The following is a 27,624-nucleotide window of genomic DNA, read 5'->3' as shown; positions in this document are numbered from 1 at the left end:
AACAGGTGCATGAAATGATGTGATAACGATGCCTTATGCCTTGAATTCATAAATATGAAACGCCAAGTCAAATCTGACTTTATCGGGACTAACTTTGCACTTTAAAATCGAGTAAATGATACAACATAAGCACGTTTAGGATGTTAAAGATTTTTTAATGAATGGTTAACATACATGACTCAATGTTAATGTTTTACAGCAGAGATAATATCTTACACGTTTCACACAGGAGTCTTTTCAACAACTTTAAATCACATAGTGCAACCCGTTTAAAAGACACTTTTAAAAATGAGACTGTTCGAAAGGACCACGATGACCAATTCCTGGATTTTTTTTTAATTTATAAAAAAGATTTGATACTCATATCGCTAGATTTCATGACATCATTTAAAATTGATGAGAATTATCATCATACACATTAGCTTATGAGGTATCTGTTAGTGTCTCTCTCAATAGGAACAAGTCTCAATGAAGCTCGATTTTTTTATGTAGCGTTACAATTCTCAAGCCACATAACACTGCTTAAATATTTATTTTTGAAAGGGGTAGTTCTACAACACGCATTAATAAGGCCAAAATGATGAGTAAAATGTTGCATTGTCAACAATACCATAAATAGGGAAATAGCTGTCAGAGAGAAAAAATTGTTCAGATTGCCTCCATTTGCGGAATGACTTTTATTTTATTTTTTACTTAAGTAGAGAGACAATGTACAGTACAGACCATTTTAATACCAACTTTTAATATCAACTGCCACACAGGTCACAGATTTCGGCCCATGGATCTTTTAGGTAGAATAGCATTTAACCACTGGACACTATTGGCTGCATACTGGTCAAATCTGTGTGGGAAAGGTGTGGTTACATTTCAGTTAAGCAGGTGATCAACCAACCCATGACATCATGTAGCAGGGCTTGCTCCTTGTTTGAACTCAGTTCCGCATGGCTATAAGGTCCACTGAGAAGAGAGCATCCTTTCAGCCACTGAGAAATGAAACCAGACCGTTCATGGTTGGTGGATTGGCGATGGAGGGTGTCGCTGTAGGATCTCTCCTCAAAGCTGGATCAAGAATCCTAACAAATGCCTTTATCTGTATTTATGGCTTGGTTCCGAGAGACGCAGGAACACTCAAGATGGAACACTCGAGATGGAACACTCCAGATCCAGATGGAACACTCCAGATGGAACACTCGAGATGGAACACTCCAGATCCAGATGGAACACTCCAGATGGAACACTCCAGATCCAGATGGAACACTCACGATGGAACACTCCAGATGGAACAGGTGACATACAGGAGGCAGGTCATGTGACAAATCGCCGGTTGAATCCTTGCAGACGGACTGCGGTTCTTCATCGATGACTTCACTGTGACAGACTCTGTGGGGCGGTGTAGCGACCGGAAACACGGACTAGCGACGCTCTCTGCGTCGCAGTTTGGAACAGCAAATCATACGGAAAGCATTCCAATGACGTCCGATCTGTTTATCTAAAGAAAAAAGATCTGAAGTAAATACTCTGAAGATGCGACAGGACATCCTGCTCTGTGTCAGATGACATGAGGAACATGGGAAATCGCTTCTAGTATTATAATTGCATTGCTGTGCAATATCTGAAGTTCTTATCAGGATGCAGGGTCACATAGAGAAGAGGAGAGACAAGGGGGAAGGGGTTGTGTGTTTACAGAGAGATCAGCCAAGTCGTCCATATTTCACACGTCGAGTAACAAGGGACACAATATCCACATATGGAAACAGGAATGGACACATGACCTGGTCGAGTCATATGACCTGGTCTACTCATGTGACCTGGTCTAGACCAGTCCTCCTTCATGATTGTTGTTGAACATGAGGCAGTGATTTGTCGTCTCTTTATAAAAAGGTGCTTTCATCATGTTCCACAAAGACTCGGAAAGTTGCCTGGATAATATACTCCAGTATAATAAACCATCCCCTGGTCTAGCTTGTGTGGAGAGTCATTTTGCGTGTCTAATGGCTTGCATTGCATCTATATTGCTTTCCAGTTCACTTGACATGGGAGTGTTAGATCCGAGTATCGACAGATCCAGGCCTGAGAGAGAGTGAAAGACAGGGTTCTGGGGAGGGTTGAATTTCAGGGGGGGCGGTAACAGTGGACAGAGCAAGCTCTCCAATCAGACGGCTCGGACGACTTTCCTTCCTTTCCGCTTCATCAGAAAGTCCACAAATTCACACTCAAAGCGACGGCTGCCCTTAAAAAAAAAAACGTCATGGTAGACCTGGGCAGAAACAGGCCAGGGAGCCCTTGGGGGGAGGGTTGGGGGAGGGGAGTGTCTCCCTGGCTGAGGGCAGGGGGGGGACAGAGAGGAGTGGAACTAATCTGGCTTTGACTGGCTGAGACGAAGGGGGATGGAGTGTTCCGCCGACTTGATTTGTTCCGGGCAAGCCTGACCCCTAAGCCTGGATAAAAGGGGGCTTTCCCCAACCCCCTGGCCTCCAGGCTGCCCCAGTTAGGAGAGCTCGAAGCCTGTGTTCATGCTGATGGCGTAGCGCAGCTTGTCCCTCAGGATGCTCTTCTTGCTGTAGTTGGGCAGCTTGAGCAGGTTGAAGCAGGTGGAGGAGGTGGGCAGGCGACCTCCTGGCTCCTTCTTCCTGATGGTGAAGAAGCCCCGGAGGACACTGCCCAGCGTGTCCCCAGTGTCCTGGAGACACACAGACAACAGCTCTCAAACAACCCCAGATAAACAACAGCAGATAAACAGCAGATAAACAACAGCAGATAAACAGCAGATAAACAACAGCTCGTAAACAACATGTCCCCCCTGTTGACGTTGGTGATAAAAAAGAAAAAAAGGAATCTCACCTGATCATCAGAGACCTCCACACAGCGGATGGAGAACGGGGGCTTGAGGTAGGCAAACCCCAAGAGGGGCGGTCTGGAACAGCTGGTAACAAACTACCAAACACAAACAACAACAGAGGATTCACCTGTGAACACGGTCACCTGAGTCACAGCCTCCTTAGAGGCCGGCTGTGGAGGGGAGGCTGGCTGTGGAGGGGAAGCTGGCTGTGGAGGGGAGGCTGGATGTGGAGGGGAGGCTGGCTGTGGAGGGGAGGCTGGCTGTGGAGGGGAGGCTGGCTGTGGAGGGGAGGCTGGCTGTGGAGGGGAGGCTGGTGAGGCTCACCTTGAGGAACATGGCCCTCTCCTCGGCGGTGAAGTCACTAGCCAGGATGTCCCACAGCCAGATGATGACCCTGTGACTGCTGTGGAAGCCGCCGTAGTAAACAGTGTGTTTCCTGGAGACCAGAGGTGGAGAGGTGACATTTCCTTTGTGCCTACATGCATGGTTAATATGGCTGATATCATGCTTAAACAAATAGAGTGCATAATGTATGTACTGTATGAGGACAATACTAAACAAGTGCGCGCCAATGATACACCGGGAAGACAGAGGGGTCACGCACTTGAGGTCGTCCAGGTCGATCTCGGCGTTGTCCCCGGAGACGAGGCGCTGCACCTCCGGGGTGGAGAACATGTGCAGCCACTCGGGGTTGATGATGCTGCGGAAGCCCCTGATGAAGGCTGCCGTCTGCTCCTTGATCTGGGTGTGCATGCGGAAGTGAGCCATCAGGTGGATGTAGCTGATCCTGGAGGGGAGAGGAGACAGTCAGGGATATATAGAGCAAGAATAGGACACCCTAACAAGGGTGTGGAGCGCTGAAATGCCAAAACATCAAACCAAACCAGACATCCATCGGCTCACTTGTTTTCATTGGTGACAGGCATGGTCTTCCCTCCTGGTATCAGCTCGTGACAGACCAGCTGTGAAGGAACATTTCAGAGAGCGTTAAAGGTGTGTCACTTCCTCTACAAGGTGTGTCACTTCCTGTACCTTCACATGTCTACGTGTTCTTGGAAGGCGAGCCCTCACCTGTCCCATGACGTCCTCGTCATACGATAACGTCAGTCCCAGGTCGCCCACGTCCCCGTCATAGCGCTGCGACGCAAACGACCAGATCGACCAATCACAAGAAGACAAACAAGAGGAGAGAAAACCAGGACGTTGTAGAAAGTGAGCGAACAAGGACATCAAAGTGGTATTTCTGGGTCATCAAGGAGACATTTAAATTTGACCTTTTACTCGTTTAGCAGGCATTTACAGGAATATAAAAAAATATAGGAGTCGATTTTAAGTACAGAAGGCCAACGATCAGAGGTGAATCGTTCTAACGGTATCTCGGTGGTCAGAGTCAAGACACTGTATTTAACGGCCACAATAACCACTGACCTTGATGGAGGTGAGGTTCTTGTAGAACTCAGAGTCCAGCGAGGGCAGCTCGTCTATGGAGCTGTAGAAGGTGGTGTGGTGGTGACCGAGGACCTGGCTGAGGAAGAAAGAGGCGAAGGGCACGTCCACCACGATGCCCTGGACACACAAGGTGAAGCTCAAGGTCAGACATGCACCCAGATCATGGCACCAGTTTACCCAGCCGGACCGGGGCATTGTCCTAAGTTGCTGGCGATCGGGAGAGTTTTGTTGGTCGTACCTCATACATGGCTTTTCCCAGCATCTTCCCCACAAACTCAAAGAGCTGAAGGTGGTTCTCGTGAATGTAGGACGTCGGGGAGGGGTACAGCCTCTCGTTTCCACTGGTGGTCTGTCAACCAAATAATAACATCAATCATCATCATCATAAACATCATCAGCACAAAGTCAATCGCCACGGTTACCAGACAGCTGAACGAGCTCAGTACCCTGAAGAGATTGAGTGCTGGGTTGAAGACTTTCTTGATGATCTCTTCCAGGAACTCCTTGAAGACACCGTCCTGGTCGATGCCAGCCTCGTCAACGCCCAGGTCGTTGACGAACTTCACGCGTATGACCCCTTTAATGGAGTTGACAGGCAGCCTGCGGAGCTGGTCGTATCCATCCTGGACACACACAGCGAGGGGTCAAAGGTTAGCGTGGCGGAGACTGTTGCCATCCGCTGCCTGTACAGTAGAAAGAGAGGCAGCTTCATACCTCTAGCATTCGCGAGCGGCGAATGGTGATGTGGGTCACGTGGGGGGAGGCGGAGCTTGTCTCCACCAATCCCAGGCTCTCCTTCTCCTTGGTAACAATGTTCCGGAACAACAAAACCCTCTAAAAGGCAAGAACAACCCATCAGACGCATCACAGGTTGACCGAATGGAGGACAAGAAACGAAACAAACGTTCTAGAAGATGGCTTTTTTCACCCGCGGTGCCCCTTACGTTCTTGTGAGGGATAACGTGAGGGATGTACTGCAGTATCAGCTGGGCTCTCCTCTTGCCCTTCTCCAGCTCCTGGAACAGTAAGCTGGGCTTCAAGTCTCTGGGGGAACCGGAGGAGAGATTAACAGTCAATCCCACCACCACCGTCAGCCAGCGCTCCACGGTGATCCTCTGGGGACAGCACAGATTCGGGGCAGTCTGGATCTGGTCGGTTATCGTGTTATCAAGGCCGGTCACTCACTTGCGCAGCCAGTGGTCCTCAGGGGAGAACTTCCTCCTGCAATCCCTCTCGTAGAGCACCATCTGCCAGCCATGGACACTGTGGAACAGGTCCAGCTTCTCCCCCTTGGCATTTTCTGTCACAAACATGATTAGTTTACATAGCTTAGCTGACAGCTGACGCGGCTGGAAGGGAGGACGGGGGGGGGGGGGTTGGAGCAGGGAATACACTTACCCAAGATGCCATCCCATACCATCTTGTACACGAACGTGTTCAGGAAGAACGATATGGTGACGAGCTCTTCGGTCTTGAAAGAAATCTGCTCCTCGTAAACCTCGATGTCATCCAGGATGCTGCGGCAAACAGAAGGGGACACGGGGTGAGTCGCCGCTACCCACCCAGCCCGCCGCTCATCCACACCAATGTGCTCGCATGCCATTTGAATCTCGCTCTGGTAACGGAGCGTTTCGATTGGACGGGGAAGGTCAGGGGGGGGCGGGGCCTACGTGATGAGGTGTCGAGAGCAGTCGCAGAAGAGCATGAGCATGGCAAGGAGCTGCTTGGACTCGTCCGTGTCGTTGTTCAGACACTCCATGAAGAGCTTGAGGCCCCCCTGAGGACCCAGCTCACAGATGAACGCCCACAGCTTGGGCAGCAGGTCGTCCAGGTAGGTTAGCCCTGAGGACACACCAAGGGACCCAGTGAGTCACTGTACTGGGTGTGTGTGAGAGGGTGAGGGAGGGTGTGAGGGTGTGTGTGAGAGGGTGAGGGAGGGTGTGAGGGTGTGTGTGAGAGGGTGAGGGAGGGTGTGAGTGAGTGAGTGAGTGAGTGAGTGAGTGAGTGTGTGCGTGTGGGTGTGTGTGTGTGAGTGTGTGTGTGTATGTGAGGGTGTGTGTGTATGTGAGGGTGTGTGTGTGTGAGTGCGTGTGGGTGTGTGCGTGTGAGAATGTGTAGGTGTGTGTGTGTGCGTGAGTGAGCTGAGAGACTTACCGGTGAGGATCTGCAGTCGTATCTGTGTGAGTGTGGTGAGGGCCGTCTGGTAAAGCACACAGATGCTGCACACCTTCTGCACTTCCACAGAGTCCACCCTCTTCCCCCCACCGGCTTCAGAATGTTCCGGACGGACGCCGACTTCTGGAACGCCCGCTTGAAAAGGTCTAGGGGAAATGATGTCATATGAAAACATAAAACACTTCCAATTAGTATCAGTGCCCGTTGGCAGCACACACTAATGCAGTGACTCAACATGGCGGCAAACTCGCTTGTATTTATTTGTCACAAAATGTTCATACAAACAACTTATTGCCTGTCCTTGGGGCCTGGGCAATACGCCTGCCGCGTTTCAAAGGCTGTCTTTACAGTTGGATGTGACTCACTCTTGACAGGCAGGTTGTTCTGCGACGTGGTTGGCTGCTGAGGTGGAGGGGTGGGCTCCTGGCTCTCTAGTTTCTTACTGAGGACGTCAGAGAAGAGAGTCCTGATCACAGGAACGCCCCACAGGTACTGCAGCTGCCTGGTGACCAGCGGCATGGACTCATTCAGACTGGGGAGGAGAAGAGAAGGGGGGGGGGAAATAAGGGAGAAACAGAGATATCAGTCTTTTGATTTTCTCTCTGATTGCTTCCACATTCAGACTGGGAGGTTCTCCTACTCACCCGTAGTCTACAGTTTGGGAGAACCAGCCAAGCACCGGGTGCCAGTGTGTGAGGTTGGACTTCTTCTGAGACACGTATCTCTGGCAATAGGACAGCATGTCAGTGAGGTCCTTTACAAAATGGTTGGCCTCTTCCTCCAGCACCTTCTCACTAAGGAAGCCCAGGTGGATTAGGTTTCCTACAGAGGACAAGCAGATCACAGATCAATACAAATCAGATGACCTAGGAAAGGGGACAGTCGGGCAATTTGATAACAAGCATCTCCGAAACGTCGACAAAATGAACCCATAAACCTCCGACCTTAACCCTCCTTCAGAGCTTCATAAGACGAACCTACGTCCAACATCGAAACCAACAAATCTCTCCTACCCAGCAGGCAGAGGGTGTGGCTTCCCTCCAAGCACACGCAGATGTCTCCACACTGCTCCTCGCGGCTGAGGAACAGGATGAACTTCCTCAGGAGGTCGTGAGTCTGGATGGAGGCCATGCACTGTGTCCAGGGAGCACACACGGTACCAGAACCAATCACAATCCACCTCACAACGGAATTCATTAGACCTACATGTGGCCTGTCAGTAAGAGTGAGTGTTTACCTCTGGGGTGAGCACGCTGAGGTGAGAAACGACGGCTGGGACAGACATGATGTGGAGGAGGAAAGATCTCAGGAGGTTGTCCGAGAAGTGAGCAGCGATAACGGGTCTGGAAACAGAAACAGGCTCTCAACACTGTGCATGCTCCTGTCCCTGTTTCTATAGACTGAAACAGGCTCTCAACACTGTGCTGTCCCTGTTTCTATAGACTGAAACAGGTCCTCAACACTGTGCATGCTCCTGTCCCTGTTTCTATAGACTGAAACAGGCTCTCAACACTGTGCTGTCCCTGTTTCTATAGACTGAAACAGGTCCTCAACACTGTGCATGCTCCTGTCCCTGTTTCTATAGACTGAAACAGGCTCTCAACACTGTGCTGTCCCTGTTTCTATAGATTGAAACAGGTCCTCAACACTGTGCATGCTCCTGTCCCTGTTTCTATAGACTGAAACAGGCTCTCAACACTGCATGCTCCTGTCCCTGTTTCTATAGACTGAAACAGGCTCTCAACACTGTGCTGTCCCTGTTTCTATAGACTGAAACAGGTCCTCAACACTGTGCATGCTCCTGTCCCTGTTTCTATAGACTGAAACAGGCTCTCAACACTGTGCTGTCCCTGTTTCTATAGACTGAAACAGGTCCTCAACACTGTGCATGCTCCTGTCCCTGTTTCTATAGTCTGAAACAGGCTCTCAACACAGTGCATGCTCCTGTCCCTGTTTCTATAGACTGAAACAGGCTCTCAACACTGTGCTGTCCCTATTTCTATAGACTGAAACAGGTCCTCAACACTGTGCTGTCCCTGTTTCTATAGACTGAAACAGGTCCTCAACACTGTGCTGTCCCTGTTTCTATAGACTGAAACAGGCTCTCAACACTGTGCATGCTCCTGTCCCTGTTTCTATAGACTGAAACAGGTCCTCAACACTGTGCATGCTCCTGTCCCTGTTTCTATAGACTGAAACAGGTCCTCAACACTGTGCATGCTCCTGTCCCTGTTTCTATAGACTGAAACAGGTCCTCAACACTGTGCATGCTCCTGTCCCTGTTTCTATAGTCTGCCCCATCCATGTGAGCCAGAGTACTGTCCTAAACAGAGTGTGATAAAAGGTCCAAATCTAAATAAGAACAACAACAACCTTGGAGGAAGACAAATCTTGGGTAGGTCTGCTCACTACTGCCTAAACACGGACTACATTTAGTCAAAAGTGGACTAAATGTCCAATGAAAACACACCTTAGTGACAGTGTAAATATTGCTGTAAGTGTGCCCTTGGAGAGAGAGGGCCTGGAGCGGGCCAATCCATTGGTGAGAAGAATCTAACACAGGAAATATTAGGGGTTAAGAACACAATTGGCGGCGCTGAAGTCGTATGACGTATAGACAAGCGAGGGAGAATGAGTGCACCTGCAGAACAGAGTAGAATCCTTTTTGATTCAAATGTCCCATGATGTTCTCGCAGATACGAGTCAGCACTGGTCTGAGAGCTTCCCCTGGCGTGGTGAGAAAGGGGAAACGTGGATCGTTGTGTTTGTCAGACAGCACACCGCGCGTTGGAAGAGAAACAAAATAACTACCATTTGGTTTTAGTATGGAACTGACCTTTTCCTCTCATTATCTTCCAAGTTGAGGGGTCAGTGAAGGTCACCAACATGGTGAGATACAGAGTCACTAGTTTGTTGTCCTGCATGATGTCAGGCTGAGGGACACAGCAGGATATGATGCGTTATAACATTCCAACACCCCAAATCATTCACCTTCAATCGGGAAAGCCATTCAAGCGACTAGGTTTGCGGTACCTTCAACTTCTTCAGCAACTGACAGCAGACCCACAGAACGTCTTTTATCTGTTTGATCCAAGCGATGGTCAGGTCTTTGGAGAGAGCCAAGGACACATACCAAACCTGAACACCAACCGAAATATGAAAAGTTATTAGGATCTGTACAGAAAGAAATCATTTAAGTAATCTAAAGTTGTCAGTTACAGACTTACTTTGGGCTCGTTTTCACCCTCCATACTGGCGAGTATAGAACGACAAAGCTTCTCAAACCGCTGTTGATCCAAAAGAAAGTTTCAACTCATTCATTCAAACAGCACCCAGCACTATATTTCTAGTTTTTAACACTGGTTTGATAAATACCTGCAAAAAATAGACATCACTAAATGACCACCATTATAACAAACAAGCCAACTCACCAGCTTATCATCTTGGCAATATATAAATAATAACTTCCGTGCAATTTTAAAAATGGATAGTGCGTTTCTTTTTGATGTCCCTGCATCAGAGGTTAGGAAGAAGTCGTCCACGTCTTTGCTGTTGAGAAAGAAGGAGAACATGCATCTCATGAAGGAAGAAAAAAGGGCATACGTCTGAGAAAGACCAAATAACAAGACTTCTACCTGAGTCTACGAGTCATCACGGTACATGATGGGAGCCTATTATGACTACATGTCTTGAGAAAACTAACCGTATTTGCTTCTGGAGTGTGCAGCGGCAGATGAATCTTCTAACAAGGGCCTGGATTAGAGTGGCCGCTCTCTCCTTCTCTTTGTAGCCCTTCCTCTCCTCGCGTGCCAGCCTGGCTTTATCCAGGAACTCTGACTTCGAACTCTGAGTTGCACTAAACATTGTGCACCCCTGATAAAGAGACAAGTAAAAAGGATAGGTTTAGGGGGGGTAATAACACCTTGTAAAAGGGATTATGGAAAAAAGTAGTAGTTGACTAGATAGATAGATAGATAGATAGATAGATAGATAGATAGATAGATAGATAGATAGATAGATAGATAGATAGATAAGATAGATACGTTATTAATCCCGTGGGGAAATTCAGGTATCTGTCACAGCTCTCATATTGACAATAATTACAGACAATATGGACAGACAATACGATACAATACAAACAGACAATACGATAAGGTTATGTACAGTGTAGATAAGATGTATAGTGCAAAACAGTGTGGAGTCATATAATTAGAGTTTTATGACAGCTGATTATTTGCTCATATTAGTTGATTTCACAGTATTGTTAGATATTTTTTTTATTCCTACGAGTGTATTGACATGATGATGCCCAAACATCATTCTAACCGGTTGGCTCTCCTTACCCTTCTTCGTAATTTCCCTGCTGGTGTATTCTGGACCTTGTGACTCACGAGGCACTAAGCTTCTCCAGTCACTTTAAGCATTATCGAGATCGACTTCCAGAATAGCCCAGCGAAAACTGTTCAATCTGTCATCTCTGTGGACAATAACAAAATACATATTTAAATAAAATCAACATATTCTGATGCATGGACTTGCACTGTCTTCAACAAGTAAGGCATCGCATAAACGCACATTATGTTTATATCGTTTACACAGATTCTCACTTCCCTGGTAATTATTGTGTTTTCTTAACCTACTGTAACTAATTTTAGAAAGCAAAGCTAGCGCTAGCAAGATAGCTTGACAGCGGACACTAATGTAATGGATACCACTAGCTAGCAAGATAGCTAATAGCTAGCTGGCAATATAACACTTCGTCACACCAATGTCATTCTATAAAGAAAAGCGTTTTCACGAGAATTCAACGATGTTGACCGGCACAAAACAAAACACTATAATTGTCTGCCAATGACATCATTATTGTCAAAGGCCGTAAGTTTTGCAGTTTCAGTATGTAAACAATAACAGAAGAGTCTTACAGTAACTGCAGCCATTAATCCTCCCACTGTCGCACTTAAATCATTCCGAGTTGGATTTCACTTTGCCATGGTGACAATCGTTGAACTTCATCAAATCTTCATATTGCATTGTTTGACACTGGAATATTTGATTTGTATTCAATAAACACCAGCACAGTGTCAGATACGCAGAAGCACTGCTTGGATATCACGTTCGACTGCAATCGCTTGGTCGCGGCTAGAGTGCGTGTGGAACATTTCTTACTGGTCATGTGGACCCGGGGACGAAGATCTGTTACTCATTGAAGTACGGAAATTAATTTCATACATTAGCAAAAAATTATTACATTTATAGGGCATTTTAATCCGTTTGAATCTCTAACGATTGGACGAGTCAAACGCATGTGGTAACAATAAGGAGCATTTAATGTTTTTTGGGTGCACCGCCCCAAAAAAACTTTCACTAATGACGTCATTATAACTGCGCAACAGTCCGGAAGTGGTCAGTCTGCTAGCTAATTCTTACAACGTCTATCTACCTCTTTCAGACTGGTAACCAATTGAATTCTTAAGGCTGTTTGGGGTTCTATGGTAAATATCACAAAATAATCCTTTTGCTTGATTATCATGTATATTTACTTAGGAAATTATTAAATGGATGCTGTTTTCAATGAGGAGGACGGAAGACGTTCTTTGTGTACTGGTTAGTCTCTCGGGCAAGCTAGCAAGTTAGACATTTACCATTGGCTTGCTAGCTAACCTTAGTGTCTGTGATATATTCTAAGCGGCTTGGATTTTATGAATCTATAGTGTGTATTTCTTTTCCCTTTACTTGTTGTATTGGTTTATGGTGTCAGGGCATTAGAGACGGTGGCATTCTGTCTCTGGTTGGTCATCCACAGAGTCTAGCTTAGGTCTGTGTCGGTGCGACGTGGTCAAACATTTGTATTATGTCATAACAGGAAGAGATGTCGGGAGAGAGCGTGGTGAGCACGGGGTTGCCTGCAGCTACGACCCGTACCACTTCGTTCAAAGGCTCCAGCCCCAGCTCCAAGTATGTGAAGCTGAACGTGGGCGGCGCGCTCTACTACACCACCATGCAGACGTTGACCAAGCAGGACACCATGCTCAAGGCCATGTTCAGCGGCAGGATGGAGGTCCTCACAGACAGCGAAGGTAGGCTCCACCCACATCTGTCCACGTCTGTCTGACGTCACGGGGGAGGGATCTGGGGGTTGCGGTCCGAGCCTGACCCCCCCTCACCCCCTCACCCAGGCTGGATTCTGATTGACCGCTGTGGGAAACACTTTGGGACCGTCCTGAACTACCTGAGGGACGGCGCGGTGCCCCTGCCCGACAGCCGGAGGGAGACGGAGGAGCTGCTGGCGGAGGCCAAGTACTACCTGGTCCAGGGCCTGGCGGATGAATGCCAGGCCGCTCTGCAGGTACAGTCCCCCTCCAGACCCCCCCCCCCTTGCTCCGGGACCGCCCTGGGTTGTTCCCCCCACGAGGCCAAGCAGCTGTTGTGAACGCATCTCTTGACGTGTTGCTTGAGGTTCCGTCTCTGTGTTCTAGAACAAAGACGCCTACGAGCCGTTTTGTAAAGTGCCCCTGGTGACGTCATCGAAGGAGGAGCAGAGGCTCATCGCTACCTCTAACAAGGTTATGGTCCTCCAATCAAAGTCCTTCTGTCTGCTGTTGTACCTGCCTGTGTTCTAGGGTTGTTCTGTGATTGGCTGCTGATTTCCACTTTGTGTCTACAGCCAACAGTCAAGCTCCTGTACAACAGAAGCAACAACAAATACTCCTACACCAGGTGACGATTTCTACATTTTTAATAGACGAAAATGATAGATATGGAGCTTATTCATCTTCCCGTTGACGACCTTGTGCCGTGACTAACCTCATATTCTGTCCGTCCTCTGGGCGTAGCAATTCCGACGACAACATGCTGAAGAACATCGAGCTGTTTGACAAGCTGTCGCTGCGCTTCAACAACCGCGTGCTCTTCATCAAGGACGTGATCGGGGACGAGATCTGCTGCTGGTCCTTCTACGGCCAGGGCCGCAAGATTGCCGAGGTGTGCTGCACCTCCATCGTCTACGCCACGGAGAAGAAGCAGACCAAGGTAACGTGCTAGCCTGCCGCGGGCTGACAATAGAAAAGGATCTTCTGATTCTGGATTGGAGCGGGTGTTTTTTGGATCATGGGTTTGTGATGATGATTCGTTCTTCAGAGTGTGTTTGACGTGTCAGCGTCCTCTAAGCTCCTCCCCCCGCCGTTCCTCAGGTGGAGTTCCCCGAGGCTCGCATCTACGAGGAGACCCTCAACATCCTGCTGTACGAGTCCCAGGACGGGCGTGGCCCCGACAACGCCCTCCTGGAGGCCACGGGGGGCGCGGCCGGCCGCTCCCACCACCTGGACGAGGACGACGAGCGCGACCGCATCGACAGGGTTCGCCGGATCCACGTCAAACGGCCCGACGATCGCACGCACCACCACCACCAGTGACGGCTGTCCTATCAAGTAGCATCTCCAGCCCCGCTCCCCCACACTCCAGGAGAGCACTCTGGTGCTGGACTGTCGCCTGTGCCTTACACCCCATGCCCCGCTTGCTTCCCTCTCTCTTCCCTCTCTCTCCCTCTCTCTCTCTCTCTCTCGCTTCCCTCTCTCTCTCTCTCTTCCCTCTCTCTCCCTCTCTCTCTCTCTATGTCTCTCTCTCTCGCTTCTCTCTTCCCTCTCTCTCTCTCTTCCCTCTCTCTCTGTCTCTCTCTCTCTCTCTCTCTCTCTCTCTCTCTCTCTCACTTCCGTCTCATCCTACCACCCTCTAAAAGTTGGCTTGGTGAGCGGGTCCAAATTTAAACTGGTTTGAGGTGGTGAATTCCCTTTTTTTGGTAGTTATTTGATGAGTGTTTTATTGTCTTGTGTTAAGAGGTATCTAGAGGTGTGTCGCTGTTCTGTGTGTCCCAGCAGAGTCTGAGTCTTGAGGTTGTGTATGCGAGTGTATGAACCTGCAGTATTTGTTTTTAATATGAAAATGATTTTATGCATAGTAATGGCTCCAGTAGAAATCATTGTCAATGTGTGTTTATCCGTTTCCCTCCTTACATCCTCGATAAACAGCCAGAACAATAAGAGCCATGCGATACGTGCAGTAGGCAAGTCGGATGTTTATTGTGTAATACTGTTTTGGTATGTCAAACGTGCTGTCATACGTGCTCATTTGTTACTTATTGTAAAGACACCTGATCATGGCAGGGAACCTGCTGTTCCAGAAATCCCCACTAGGAGGCAGTGGTCTATCAGAAGATGGCACCCTTCGTTGTAGCCTTCAGGTCGTGGCCTCATTTGAATTAATTTGTATTGAAATCACAATACCCATTGTTGAATATGTCCCATTTGGAGGTAATGGAAGCTGTAGGCTATTTCAGAGCCCCATAAGACATCTTTTTTTTGATGAATATTTAATTAAGTGTTCCCTAAGTTCCTCGCAAGTGATCATTTCAAAGCTGAGCTGTGGCAGGAGGTGTTGAGTGTTCCAGGGTGATTGGATGATGGAGCCCATGGCTGGAATGAATGAGTGAAACCAGACCCCCTCCCCCCCCCCCCAGTGAAAGAGGCCTGTCTCCCAACAGGCTTTTAACAGCCAGAGGAATTAGACCTGTCCCTCATCATGACATTAAGACACGTGTACTGTGTCCACAAGCCAGATGCAAATGTGTGTCTTTTTAACGAACTTCGGTACTTCTAGATAAATCTGTTTCTACAAACAAACATGCACACAGAATATTTTACATATACTGTATTTATACCTACAATAAAGTATTTATACCAGCTATTTATGATGCTTGTGTTTTTTTAATTTCTCATAGTACAAAATTATGGTACATATGGCTTTAAAAATAGCTGTTACATTGATATATAATCTTATAAAATTAGTGAAAGATGAAGATTGTAGTTGGAAACTACAAAGGGAGATGGTGTAGTTTCTAACATCTATTTCCCCATACAAAACTTAATTTAACTGCTAATTCTTCAGCGACAGAGGAATCACCACCCATGTGTATTGTAAAAGTTCCTTGCATTGAGCTTACAAATTGTATGGATCAGATTGTGGGCCGATTGACGCAAATGACGAACATCCAGCCAAGTAAGTGGGCGAGGTGTGAAGGCTGGTCGCAGGTGTCATCAAGGTCATCGTGCTCTGGTACGAGTCGACACCTACAGTGACCGAAAAACAACATTCATTTACTGATCTGACCCCTTCCAAAAGCACTGGAAGTCTTGACCACACATTGAACCTCTGACCACACCTTGAACCTCTTGACCCCCCCCCCCCCAGGTAAACCCATTCCTCACCACCATGAGGTGGCCATTCTTCGCCTTGTACGCCATTGGCTCCTGTCCAGTGCTGAAGTCCACAGTGTTCTCTTTCCCTGCCTGGAATTCACACTTGATGCTGGAAAAAAAAAATCAACAACAGCACATGACAAGTTCACTCAGGGGTCAAGGGTCGGCCCGGTGGCTTCTGAGAATGTGGTTTCACCTTCTGAACCTCACCTTCCCTGAACCACTTTGATGACGCCCTGCTTGTTAGCCACCACACTGAGTTTGGTCAACATTTCAAACAAGTGGTCACACTGCATGACCAGGTCACCCTAAGGAGCAGTCAATTACAAAAGTTACACCACACATGGAATTAACATGACAGCAAATGAACCGAGGATAAACATGAAGATGACCAGAGACAGATGACCTGTCCAAGAGGTGGATTCACATTACCTTCTGTTTGACATCCTCACATGTAACATGGAAAATGACAACGTTATCAGTCAAGTTACTGACCGACACACCTGCATCCAAAACAAACATTCGCACTGGTCAGTACAGCCTGAAAAGGTGACAGCATTCATGAGATCAAGCCCAGGTAAATAGCCCCGCTCACCTCTGAGGGTGGTGTACAGTACCCGCTGTTTGACTTTGGCTTCCTCCACGATGTACGCCGCTGTTGTGGTGAGGATGAGTTGTCGATCTCTGGGCTTGAAGCCATTCCTGTCATACTTGACCACAGGGACGCTGTACTGTGGGTGGAGAGAGAGGGGGATGAAGAGGGAAGGAGAGAGAGCGAGGTAGAGATGGATCGTACAAGCAGAGGAAGCTAGAGGAAAAGAGCAGCTCTTGTTTTTGTTCTGACTGCTATGGTACACACAAAACCATTCAAATAACATGAGTTACCTTGATGCGTTCGTTGCGAATCATTTGCAGTACTTTCATGTTTATGTCCTGTTCACCTGGGAAGAGAATATGGTGTGATAGGTCAGACTGTATTGTTAACAGTGTGCTGGCATGGTGTGAATCAGAATCAGAAAGGGTTTTAATCACTATGAAAGTTTGCACAGATGCACAGAAAGTTTGCACAGGAATTTACTTTGGCAGGAAGGGGCATGCATTCAACGTATAGGAGTAAATCTTAAATAAGTGATGTAAGTTTAAGTCTAACTATACTATACAAAAGGTGCAAAGTATAATGAACGAATACAAACTAATAGTAAGGGGAGAGGTATGTAGAATAAAATACATTTAAAGTATAAAATAGCTATAATGTAGAATCTAAAAAAAATACAAAAATACAAATAGGGTGCTTAGTGCAAAATGACATGGGTGCAAAAATGGCAAGGGTGCAATATATGTCAATGGTTTAAATGGTTCAACTCCTGTACTGACTGATCCTGGTGTCCAGAAAGGGTTGAGCAACACTGGCTGGGTAGCTATCCTTCTTCCCCTTGAAGATAGCGCTGGTGATAACCTTCAGCTGAAGCTGAGAAAGATAAGAAAAAAACACATTGGAAACATGATGTTTCCATTCGGCAGCATGTAGAGTGAGACTCCACAGCCGCAGCCAAGCTTGGGGGTCTGCAACCCCACGAGTTGTCCTTCTCAAGGCCTCGTGCGGACGTACCTGTGCTTTCCGCTGCGGAGTGATGCCTCGGACGTACTTCCTGACCATGAGACGCATGTTGAGCTGGCGCAGGATCTCGGAGGTCTGTGGGCAGAGAGAGAGAGGAGTGTGAGGCTCATCCTCGACCGGGGTGTCGAGGGACAAGCCTCACCTCAGCCTGGGGTAAAACACAGGCAGCAGTACCATCAGCCTGGGGTAAAACACAGGCAGCAGTACCATCAGCCTGGGGTAAAACACAGGCAGCAGTACCATCAGCCTGGGGTAAAACACAGGTAGCAGTACCTCCTGCATGACAGGTGGAGGGGTGAGCCAGGTGGTCTTGTCCAGAACCGTCTTGGGCAGGCTGGCTTTCAGTCGGTTCAGGTAGCTCTGTCGGACAAACACTAGATATTCTGAGTTGTCTGTTGTCTTGGCTTCCTTCCTGGTCATGTACCCTTTAATAAACCTGGGGTGATAAAAAGGATCGGTCAGCGACAGTAGTGTCTGTATCATAACTGGTGTGAATGTTCCTTCCATAATGGGGGGATGGAGGAGGAGTCTAGATCTGGTTGTGGGGTGATGGATGGTGATTGGCTGGGTGTCTCTTACTTCTTGATGACCTTTACGGCCCAAGCTCTCCTGTCCTTCTCCTTCCTGGCCTGGACTCCTCTCCAGCAAGTCTCAATCTTAGTGGCTGAAGGACAGAACGCACACTGTAACTTTGTCCAGTCAAGCAGATCACGCCGAGTCGACTCGTAGCTCGGATTGTGTCTGTCGAATGTCTTTTGCCTTTCGATTCATTCAGATGATGGAAATGTCTCCTATACTCACCAGCTTCCTTCTGTCTTCTGAATTCTCCCTTCGCCCTGTAGCCCTTGTACTTGGCTTGGAGCCTTGTTGCTGCAGTATCAGCGTGTTATTTAGAAAACAGTTGAATAATAAACCTGCGTACTGTCTGATGAACCTGAACTCAAGGACATACCTAGTTCATGTTTGCATCGCTCGTAGGCGTCCTCCGTGGCAAACAGCGTCCTCGGATGCCTTATGAAGATTTTCGTTCTGAGGCAAAAAGGGAGAAAAAAAAAAAAGGTGTGAACGTTATTCTTCCTTTGTGGTTGAAACCCCAGAGGCTTAAGGAGAAGGCTGGACCAGGCCTGGCCAGGATCCAGGTCATGAGAAGACCAGGACGTCTTACCGGCCCATGCTGTACTCGTGAGGCATGTAGCCCAGGTGTTGGACCAGCACCTCCACACCGTCGCTGGGAACTCCATGCCAATGGGGCCAGGTGGCTGGGCACAGGGGCTTATACCTGTGCAGGGGGGGGGTGGGGGTGGTCATACACCCCCATCACACCATTAGGACCAGTAAGGTCCGCTCTTGTCCAGGTTCACAACAGTAATGATGTAATACTAGATATTTAGTATATAGATATAATGTAGACTATAGATATAATATAAAGATATACTATATGTAAATGCTATGTATGTAATAATAGTGATGAGAGATATAATGCATAATGCATAGCAAGATTGGTCAGTGATGGATGCTGTGAGTGAGATGTCATCTCTGGAACCTCTTTAAGAAGACTTCGTATCGCCGTCGGTACGCAAAGCCGGCTCTCCTGACCCTCAGATGCTCCACCAGGCCCAGGTACTTCACCTGGTGTCTGACCAGTGCATCGTCAAACCGTCCTGCGGTGTGTGTGTGTGAGTGTGTGTGTGTGAGTGAGTGAGTGTGAGTGAGTGAGTGAGTGAGTGAGTGAGTGAGTGAGTGTGTGAGTGAGTGAGTGAGTGAGTGTGTGTGTGTGTGTGTGTGTGAGTGAGTGAGTGTGTGTGTGTGTGTGTGTGTGAGTGAGTGTGTGTGAAGAAGACAAGGGGAAGGTGTTATTGAGGAAAATAGAAGTTGCTAGTCGTGCCACGCTGAAGGGGCGAGGAGAGAGGCAGGAGAGGCAGGAGAGGCAGGAGGTAGTGACTTGGCTGACCTGGCTGCTTGGACTCGTTGGACTTGAGGCAGCGGACATACCAGGCCTCCTTAGCCATGAGGATCTCTGTCAGCCCCAGCAGACTGCTCTTAAACTGCGTGGCCACCTATGGATAAACAGACAAGCCGGTCCCCAACAGTCTGGGTGTCAGACACACGTGGTGGGGGTCAAGGACCAGGCTGGCCCTGACAGAGTGGGGAAAACTGCAAGTTTGGTTCAAGGATATGGATCAAATGAAGTGATTTCAATAACATAACGCTGTTTTTTCTGTGGGTGTTTTGTCAGTGTTTTCTTGGTGTTTTGCTGGTGTTTTGCTGGTGTTTTGTTGGTGTTTTGCTGGTGTTTTGTTGGTGTTTTGCTGGTGTTTTGATGATGTTTTGTTGGTGTTTTGTTGGTGTTTTGTTGGTGTTTTGCTGGTGTTTTGTTGGTGTTTTGTTGGAGCCTGCTCACTGTCTCAGGTCTCCTCCTGCTGTCTGGCTCCAGGCCGGAGAAACACTCCCGCACGATGGTGTTCTTAGAATCCCGCATCACCTGGGAGGCGGTAGAGACACACACACGTAGCACACACACACAAACACACAGAAACATTCAAGCACGCACACACACACACACAGAAACATTCAAGCATGAACACACACACACACATAGAAACATTCACGCCCACACACATACCATTAAGTAGATACTCAAGACTCATCGAGCAGATTTACGGCATTTGCCTCCTGTATTATTTACCAAAAGTCTACAGGAGGGTAAATAATTGAGGAACCAATTGAAAAGAGTCCCCTCCCTTGCCCACATCTTGGTCTCACGTAATCTTCTCTGAGGCACCTGCGCACACACTCTTACCTCTCTCACATTTCTGTACAGAAGGTCGTTGTTTTTGTCGAGAAACCCTTCAAGGAAACACAACCAGAGATAATCTCAGCGTGAGGATGTGTGAGAGAGATGGTGAGAGGGGTCAAGAGATGGTCCAGAGGCTCGAGGAAGGTGTTTTACCTACAACGCAGTAGGTGACCTCCCCGGCGTAGTGCAGGAGACGGAAGTCCCCTCGCTCCAGGGTCTTCCGCGTCTTCTTGTCCGCTAGCATGTGCCTGCAGTCCAGGCGACAGAGAGAGACCGAGGGAGACATAGAAACAGAGAGGGACAGAGAGACATAGAAAACAAAGAGAGACAGAGACGTGCAGACAGACAGACAGAGAGGGGGATGAGGAGGGAGGGAGGGCGGGCTGTAAAGATAGACACTAAGCCTTCTATTCTGTCAACTCACAGGGGGTGACGACAAGCTATCCGTCGGCACAATGTCCCAAGGATTTGGACTTAAGTGATGAGGGGAGGTGAAGGTTTGAGTTACACTGTTTCATTGAGAGGAGCCTTGTATCGAACTAAAGTGGCTGGTGGATGACCAGCCGGACAAAGCCAAACAGAGATGTAGAGTGTTGTGGAGGTTGTGTACACACGGTATCTCTGTAAGCTAGGAAAGCGACCAGGGACTCACGTGACAAAATGCGGGTGACAACCCATCTTCTCCTCCAGTCTCTCCAGGAAGGTGAGGTCTGTCGCTTCCCCCGGCCTCAGACACTCTTCATCCTGGGGGAACAAACTTCATGAGCTCCCCTCCTCCTCCTCGTCCAGCTTCCACTCCTCCCAAGACGAATGTAAACATGCATGATGTGACAGTAGCAAAAAATGTAGATTGAGTGTCGGGACTTTTGGTGCGATGGGATGGCGCCCACCAGAACCGAGATGATGCCTCTGTGCTTCTCCTCCACCAGGTCACAGATGATCTTGTTGTTGAAAAACTGGACCGGTTCCCACTGAGGGGGTAAGGGAAGGAATGATAGAACAGGTCTCACATTCATCAATCACAAAGCACTGAGGATGATAAAAAATAAATAAATAGCTGAATTAAATTTCATAGAGAGTGAGAGTTCAGAAAGTTGGGGAGTCAGATGGCTGAGCGGTTAGGGAATCGGGCTATTGCTCAGAAAGGTTGCCGGTACGATTTCTGGTCTGCCAAAAATGATGTTGTGTCCTTGGGCAAGGCACTTCACCCTACTTGCCTCGGGGGGGGGGGGGGGGGGGGGGGGAATGTCCCTGTACTTACTGTAAGTCGGTCTGGATAAGAGCGTCTGCTAAATGACTAAATGTAAATGTAAAGAGCTGCCGTTTACCTCAATACCCTCTGCCTCATATTCCTCCTGCTCAGCCTTCAGCGTCAGCTGGATGAACAGCTGCTGCAGCTTCTCGTTGCAGTAGTTGATACAGAACTGCTCAAAGCTGCGAGAGAGGAAAACACCTCAGACCACAACTCTCAATCCGTTACGGTGTGTTTTGATCCGACTCGGAGAGAGAAGCAGGTCACAGCGCATGGGGCACCCACCTGTTCACGTAGAAAACTTCGAAGCCATATATGTCCAGCAGCCCTATCACTGTCTTTCTTGATGGGTCCTGAAGACACAGAATCGGTAAATGTGTCATGTGACACAAAACAAGGATGTGCCCAAATGCAACTTCCTCTTTCCTGTCTTTCCTCACCTTGTTCTCCATAGCCTCGTTAATCTTACCGACCAGCCAGGTGAACGTGCGACCGTAGATAGCTTTAGCCAGGGCATCTCTGGCGTAGATGGCGTGGTCCACTGTGAAGGGGCTCAGGACCTGGTTGGAGAAGAACACAAGCGCAAACATACAGATCTCAAGATCTCGATTTTTCCTTCCAAAACAAGGCTCCCTATTGGCTAAAATGCCCCCCTCATCACCTCATCGGTTTTGGCTTCGATCTTCCTGTAGGTGAGTCCCTCCTGGAGCACCCGAGCACTGATTCCCAACAGCTGCAGGAAAGGAAAACATGGTTTTGTAGTTCAGGAGGATTCCAGGGCTGTGGTCAGGTGACCATAAGTCAGAGAGGGGAAGCTGGCGAGGGTTACCGTGGAGACCCAGCCGAGCTCTGCATCGGTGTCCAAGCTGGCGTAGCTTTTACTGTCGGGCTCAAACTGGACGTTCCCCAGGTGGAGAACGCTAGCGATGACCCCAAACAGATGCTGAATGAAGACATGCACACACGCATAGGCACACACAAATGGTGTGGTATGGTTAAATAATATCAATATCAAATCGATAACAATCAATATTGCACTGAATCAATCGTCAATATCTTCCATAAACGGTGTAACTTCACCTCCATGGTCCTCTCGTCAAAGTCCATGATCTGCAGGGCATTCTTCACTGTCTTCCAGTCGTTCCTGTCGTTGATCGAGGGCACGTTGGCACACTCCCCCTGTCAGAGAGAAGCAGCACAGTGTCACCCACATCAGCACCCATCCCCTGCAGACCAGGTCCACATCATCCCCAGCAGACCAGGTCCACATCATCCCCAGCAGACCAGCTCCACATCATCCCCAGCAGACCAGCTCCACATCATCCCCAGCAGACCAGCTCCACATCATCCCCAGCAGACCAGCTCCACATCATCCCCAGCAGACCAGCTCCACATCATCCCCAGCAGACCAGCTCCAGCCCTGGGTCTCAGAGCCGCTGGACACACACCTGGACCAGGTAGCTGTAGTGCTGGCTGTCTCTCTCCAGACCCAGGCGTCGAAGCAGCTCCTCCTCTCCTCCCTCCACCAGCTGGTAGAAGATGTGGAAGTTCCTCTCTCCGTGGTTCTGGTGCACCACCCTGGACTTCTCCAGGAGGTAGCTCAGGATGTGACCCCCCACTGCATCCCCCTGCGTCAAACAGGCAGTTCTTTTAAGATTTGAATTTATATTCGACAGTGTTTACGCTGCCGTTGCTCCTTAGAGCCGTGCTACTGTACTGCTGTCGGAGCGGATACTATAGCTTACCTCGCTGTTAAACTGGATGTCCATGTACTTTCCAAAGCGGCTGGAGTTGTCATTTTTCAGTGTTTTGGCGTTGCCGAAAGCCTGTGCGGAGGAACATGGAGGGACATGACATATGGTGTGTGTGTTTATGTAAGCACAGGACTGCATGCTGTGTGTGTGTGTCATGTGTGTGTGTGTGTGTCATGTGTGTGTGTGTGTGTGTGTGTGTGTGCAGGACAGTCAGACCTCCAGCACAGGGTTGGACACCAGCATCCTGTCTCTGACCCTGTCCAGCAGGGTGGTGCTGGGGCAGCTCACAGCGTAGTACTGCAGGATCTTCTTGGAGGCCTCCGTCTTCCCAGCACCACTCTCTCCGGAGATGAGGATGAAGTGGTTGTTGAGCTCCGTCAGCATGGTGTGGTAGGCGTTGTCTGCCAGGGCGTATCTGGAGAGAAACCCACAGCAGGAGAGAGCGATCCATGCTGGGTTAGATTGGCACTTTGATGAGTGGTGATCAAATGATGCACCTCAACGTGCTCAAACACCATCACATACTCACATGTGCGGTGGCAGCTCAAAGAAGTTGACGCCCATGTAGATATCCATCTGCTTCCTGTTGTAGATGTCAAGATCCTTATAGGGGTTCACGGACACCAGCAGAGTGCCTATGTAGGTCTACATGAGAGACAAACAAGTCAAAAATCAGCCGATCCGACGGGTCGGCTTTTTTTCATTCGTTGTCTGGTTTGTTTCCCGGACGCACGTAGATGAGGTCACCAGTGAAGCGCTTCTTCAGGTTGTCCATAAACGCTGTCTCGCTAGTCTCGTCCAGAAGGACAAAGTCCTGGATGCCCACCCTGTCCCTGGCGACCAGAGCTCCCTCCATGTCCAGCTGTCCCCCAGCTCCCCTCGCCTCGCGGCCCTGCGGACAACCACACGGAAGCAGAGAAGCGTCACCCGCACAGGACGGACAGATTGGCACACGCATAGGCGGAAATCCCGGGGTGACAGGGGGGACACGACCCCCCCCCATCCTGGAAAGAATATCATTTTCATAAACATAAACATAAGGACGTTTCAATAATATTAATAATGTACATTTAACATATTACAACATAGGCTATGTGTTCTACAGCAGTCATGTTGGTGTCCCCCTAAGGAATTGCTCTTGAGAAAATGTCATATAATTGTCCCCCCCAAAATTGATAGCAGATTTTTGCCACCCTGAGGCTTATGCCTCCTGCTGGTTGTGTGCTGATGTTTTACTTCACACATTCACCAGCAGTTTCACTTGTAAGACAAAGTCTTTGTATTTATCAGATATACAGAGTGGCTGTGTCATCTTTTCAACGAGACTAATGAGATGAGGCAATAAATGATCGTGTGGCTAAAATCTTTCTCTCCCGGTCACACAATAACCACAAGCTATCCTGCCTTACGCACTGGCTTTCATGACTTCCTGTGTCACACACAGTTAATAACTTCATCAACTTAGTTCTTTCCGTGCATGCAGCTAACGCGAGAACAGTTCAATTACATTTGCACGTCAGAACCGAGGACATTCACGCAGGTCCAACGAGGGGGATTTAGGTCAAGTTGCAGGGGGCTTGTTGGCGGAGCGCTGAGCAGAAAAAGGCACAGGCGGACTCTCCGGTAGCTCCGCGCAGGGAGGAGGCACCAGGGCCTTACTGGCCTTTGATGCGGGGCCCAGAGCGGACGACCCGGCGGAGCAGACAGGAGCTAATGAACGCTCTGGAGCACATGGGGCTCTTGGCCAGACGCCCACCATCCGGAGCTCACTCACCCCAACCACAACACACCGCAGACCGGGGGCAACCGGGAGAAGGGGAGCCCCAAACAACCTCACCGGCATTTCTCTTTTTCCAAGGGAAGCATAGTGGGAAAAATTCCACCAATCTGTTTTGCATTCTCGACACCAACACTTGGACCAAAGGTTTTCACAGCTTTTGTTGGTTTTTGTGTGTGTGTGTTTTTTCTTCTCCTTTGGAAGGCAGAAGTCCTTTGATTCTCAACTCTCTCTGTAAAACATCTAAAAAAATAATCCATTGGATCTAATTGACACAAAGCCCTGGGTCCTCCTCCCCTACACCCCCCCACCCCCCCTCCCTCCTGCTCCAAAGCCCTGGGTCCTTCTCCCCTACACCCCCCCACCCCCCCTCCCTCCTGCTCCAAAGCCCCCGTTTCTTCAGAGAAAGGCCAAGTGTTTTTGTCCTGTAAATACCACGGAGCAGAGACAAAAAAGATGCTTTTAAAATGCAGTCTACAATCCATTACACATATTCCCCCTGCGTATCCATTCAGTAATTATTCATTAGAAAACATTTAACGTCACAGTGAATTTCACACTGGGCAGTCGCAACACAATGGAGAAGATTTGCCCTATTTTGGGGTGAAGAGGGGGCGGGGGTTGGACAGAGGAAGGGCGAGGGTAGAGGAGGGTGGGAAGGAGGGGCTAGTATTTGTCTGATCTGAGAACCTCTGAAACGAGGCCGTCTTGAGACAACGGGACAGACTAAATAGTGCAGTAACGGTCCGTGCCCCGTTGCTTGCTGTGACAGTCATTTAGTGTGCCCTGACAGGGAACAATAGGACCTTGTTCCAAACAGTCCTGTGCTGTAATTTGGACTTCATTACTCTGCTCACACGGGGCCCCTTGGAGGATGGAGGGGGCCGGTCGGATGAGAGATTTTTTTTCCCTCCACCTGTCAGACCCCCACCCTCCGAATCTCACCCCATCTCCTCAACAATAGCCCTCACCCCCGTATCCCCACCAATAACCCCCTGCCCGACCCCCCCCCCCCCCGCCCCCCCCCCCCCCCCCACTTTAAGCCAATGAGACAGGTGAACAATATCATTGAAGGCACCCTATTTGAGACGTCAGAATCAATCTGGTGATGTGATGGTAGTGGTGCTGGTGTGGGGTATCTGTGACACCTCCTTTCTTCATGGGAACAAACTTCTCCCTCAGGCAGTGCCAGCACACAATATGCAGGGGGAGTGCAGACTACCGACCTGTCATACCTAATCATGACTGGTAGTATGGACAGTGGCACACAGCAGGAACAACATGTGTATGTGAATCACAACACAAACTCTTCTTCAACTCTACTCTTCTCTCTACTCTTCTCAGCTATACTCTACTCTCCTTATTTCCATCTTGCAAAGAACAAAAGTGACCGTAAAGTTATCAAACATTACTGTGAGACAAGACAGAACAGGGTAAATATCGGTTACGCCGTGGAGCCAATCACTCATTGTCAGATCAGGTGAATGGCCTCGCCTGCTCAGACTCCAACCGATTGTCTTTTAATTAAGAGATGGTCCCTCATCGTGGTCTCGAGTGTCGATGTCGCATGACACACAGTGACCTCATCCCTGGGAAAGACGGAAGGAGGCCGGCTGAGAGGGGGAGAGAGTGAGAGAGAGAGAGAGAGAGAGAGAGAGAGAGAGAGAGAGAGAGAGAGAAGGAGGGCAGGACGGAGAGAGAGAGAGAGAGAGAGAGAGAGAGAGAGAGAGAGAGAGAGAGAGAGAGAGAGAGAGAGAGAGAGAGAGAGAGAGAGAGAAAGGAGGGCAGGACGGAGAAAGGGAGCGAGGGAGGGCAGGAGAGGGAGAATGGAGACACACACCAGCAGACCCTGGGCTGCCAGAGCAGGGCCCAGGTGTCCAGGCTCAGCCCTCCGCCCGCCGTGCCCCACACTGGAAACACTTCACTTGACCCCCCTGGATCCTCTTGTGCCCCTCCAGAGGAGAGGCCTCTAGGCCTGTCACAAGCAATCTGTCTGGCCTCCACCACACTGACTGGGCTTCTGCAACACCTACTTATACACACACACACACACAAACACACACACACACAGGCAGCTGCTCCCACCCACAATATGCCTTCTCAGAACCAAGTGCAACAATCAAACAGCTGAGAGATTATTTCTGGAGGTGGAATCCCACCGTTTCAGCTGACTAAGGGTGTAGGTGTCCATCCTGTGTATGGACAAAACCTGCCACATTTCAAAATGCCACGAAACGTCTGATCCTACCTGCATTCTTCAACTATTTTCTTGGTCAGTGTTCAGTGAAGCTCTGACGATGACATCCAAGCCAGCAGCAGCGTCTCTCCTCTACGCAGAGAAATCAGACAGGTGTCCAGAATCTTTCCATTCCAGTGGGCGCAGACAGACCCAGGCCCTGAGGAGGGACAGATGAACGACTGACAGTTAGCCCGGAAACATCCGACAGCGAGGAAATCTTGAATTACAGCCTGGCGTGGTCTGCGGCCATCATACGGTCAGTCAGTCCGTCTGCAGAGAACCAGCAGGGTCTGAACCCACAGTGCCTACAGTACCTGTGTTTCCCTTCACCCCAGAGCAGAGCCAACTGACCCAGGCTAAGGACTCAGAGGGCCGGGTACTTAATCATTCATGTCTTGCGGGGTGGAGAGACAGGGAGATCTTATTCAGTGCTCACCTGGGTATCTAGTGCTTCACTGAGTGTAACACAAAGA

General features: G+C 49.0%; 3 protein-coding genes across 3 annotated transcripts; 1 reads left to right on the top strand and 2 right to left on the bottom strand.

Moving 5' to 3' along the window:
• Nucleotides 1-134: 134 nt before the first annotated feature.
• On the bottom strand, nucleotides 135-11,618 carry ube3b (ubiquitin protein ligase E3B). The gene is given in 29 exon segments (XM_084690695.1): nucleotides 135-2,680; nucleotides 2,842-2,934; nucleotides 3,164-3,275; nucleotides 3,444-3,626; nucleotides 3,743-3,801; nucleotides 3,911-3,976; nucleotides 4,268-4,405; nucleotides 4,527-4,637; nucleotides 4,735-4,911; nucleotides 5,003-5,122; nucleotides 5,233-5,332; nucleotides 5,474-5,588; nucleotides 5,687-5,805; nucleotides 5,959-6,130; nucleotides 6,443-6,553; nucleotides 6,556-6,609; nucleotides 6,829-6,995; nucleotides 7,108-7,285; nucleotides 7,477-7,597; nucleotides 7,701-7,806; nucleotides 8,934-9,016; nucleotides 9,105-9,190; nucleotides 9,300-9,396; nucleotides 9,497-9,601; nucleotides 9,691-9,750; nucleotides 9,895-10,012; nucleotides 10,167-10,336; nucleotides 10,807-10,940; nucleotides 11,386-11,618. Coding segments are annotated over 27 exon segments (3,204 nt in total). The 5' UTR covers nucleotides 10,328-10,336; nucleotides 10,807-10,940; nucleotides 11,386-11,618; the 3' UTR covers nucleotides 135-2,488.
• A 216-nt stretch (nucleotides 11,619-11,834) lies between these two features.
• kctd10 (potassium channel tetramerization domain containing 10) lies at nucleotides 11,835-15,202 on the top strand. Its single transcript, XM_084690371.1, has 7 exons — nucleotides 11,835-11,955; nucleotides 12,327-12,540; nucleotides 12,640-12,809; nucleotides 12,940-13,026; nucleotides 13,128-13,180; nucleotides 13,297-13,492; nucleotides 13,654-15,202. The coding sequence occupies exons 1-7, from the start codon at nucleotides 11,953-11,955 to the stop codon at nucleotides 13,873-13,875; spliced, it is 945 nt and encodes a 314-aa protein (XP_084546497.1). The 5' UTR covers nucleotides 11,835-11,952; the 3' UTR covers nucleotides 13,876-15,202.
• Nucleotides 15,203-15,278: 76 nt separating this feature from the next.
• Nucleotides 15,279-27,243, bottom strand: myo1ha (myosin IHa). The gene is made up of 32 exons (XM_084690372.1): nucleotides 27,161-27,243; nucleotides 23,869-24,027; nucleotides 23,665-23,780; nucleotides 23,352-23,550; nucleotides 23,127-23,207; nucleotides 22,830-23,009; nucleotides 22,462-22,560; nucleotides 22,211-22,324; nucleotides 22,043-22,114; nucleotides 21,822-21,941; nucleotides 21,667-21,734; nucleotides 21,458-21,563; nucleotides 21,020-21,100; nucleotides 20,782-20,873; nucleotides 20,283-20,377; nucleotides 20,133-20,179; nucleotides 19,734-19,814; nucleotides 19,284-19,389; nucleotides 18,876-18,993; nucleotides 18,498-18,611; nucleotides 18,285-18,361; nucleotides 18,134-18,202; nucleotides 17,912-17,996; nucleotides 17,606-17,768; nucleotides 17,324-17,407; nucleotides 17,089-17,182; nucleotides 16,600-16,655; nucleotides 16,310-16,445; nucleotides 16,147-16,217; nucleotides 15,925-16,022; nucleotides 15,724-15,823; nucleotides 15,279-15,585 (listed from the first exon to the last, which is right to left on the bottom strand). Exons 1-32 carry the CDS (start codon nucleotides 27,164-27,166, stop codon nucleotides 15,559-15,561), a joined length of 3,114 nt encoding a protein of 1,037 aa, XP_084546498.1. The 5' UTR covers nucleotides 27,167-27,243; the 3' UTR covers nucleotides 15,279-15,558.
• Between the last annotated feature and the right edge of the window lie 381 nt (nucleotides 27,244-27,624).

Source organism: Hypomesus nipponensis, chromosome 24 (genome assembly GCF_054491055.1).
Source record: "Hypomesus nipponensis isolate SF chromosome 24, ASM5449105v1, whole genome shotgun sequence".
Classification (NCBI taxonomy): Eukaryota; Metazoa; Chordata; class Actinopteri; order Osmeriformes; family Osmeridae; genus Hypomesus; species Hypomesus nipponensis.
The sequence above is the reverse complement of the archived record's forward strand: the minus strand, read 5'-3'. Positions and strand labels throughout refer to the sequence as shown.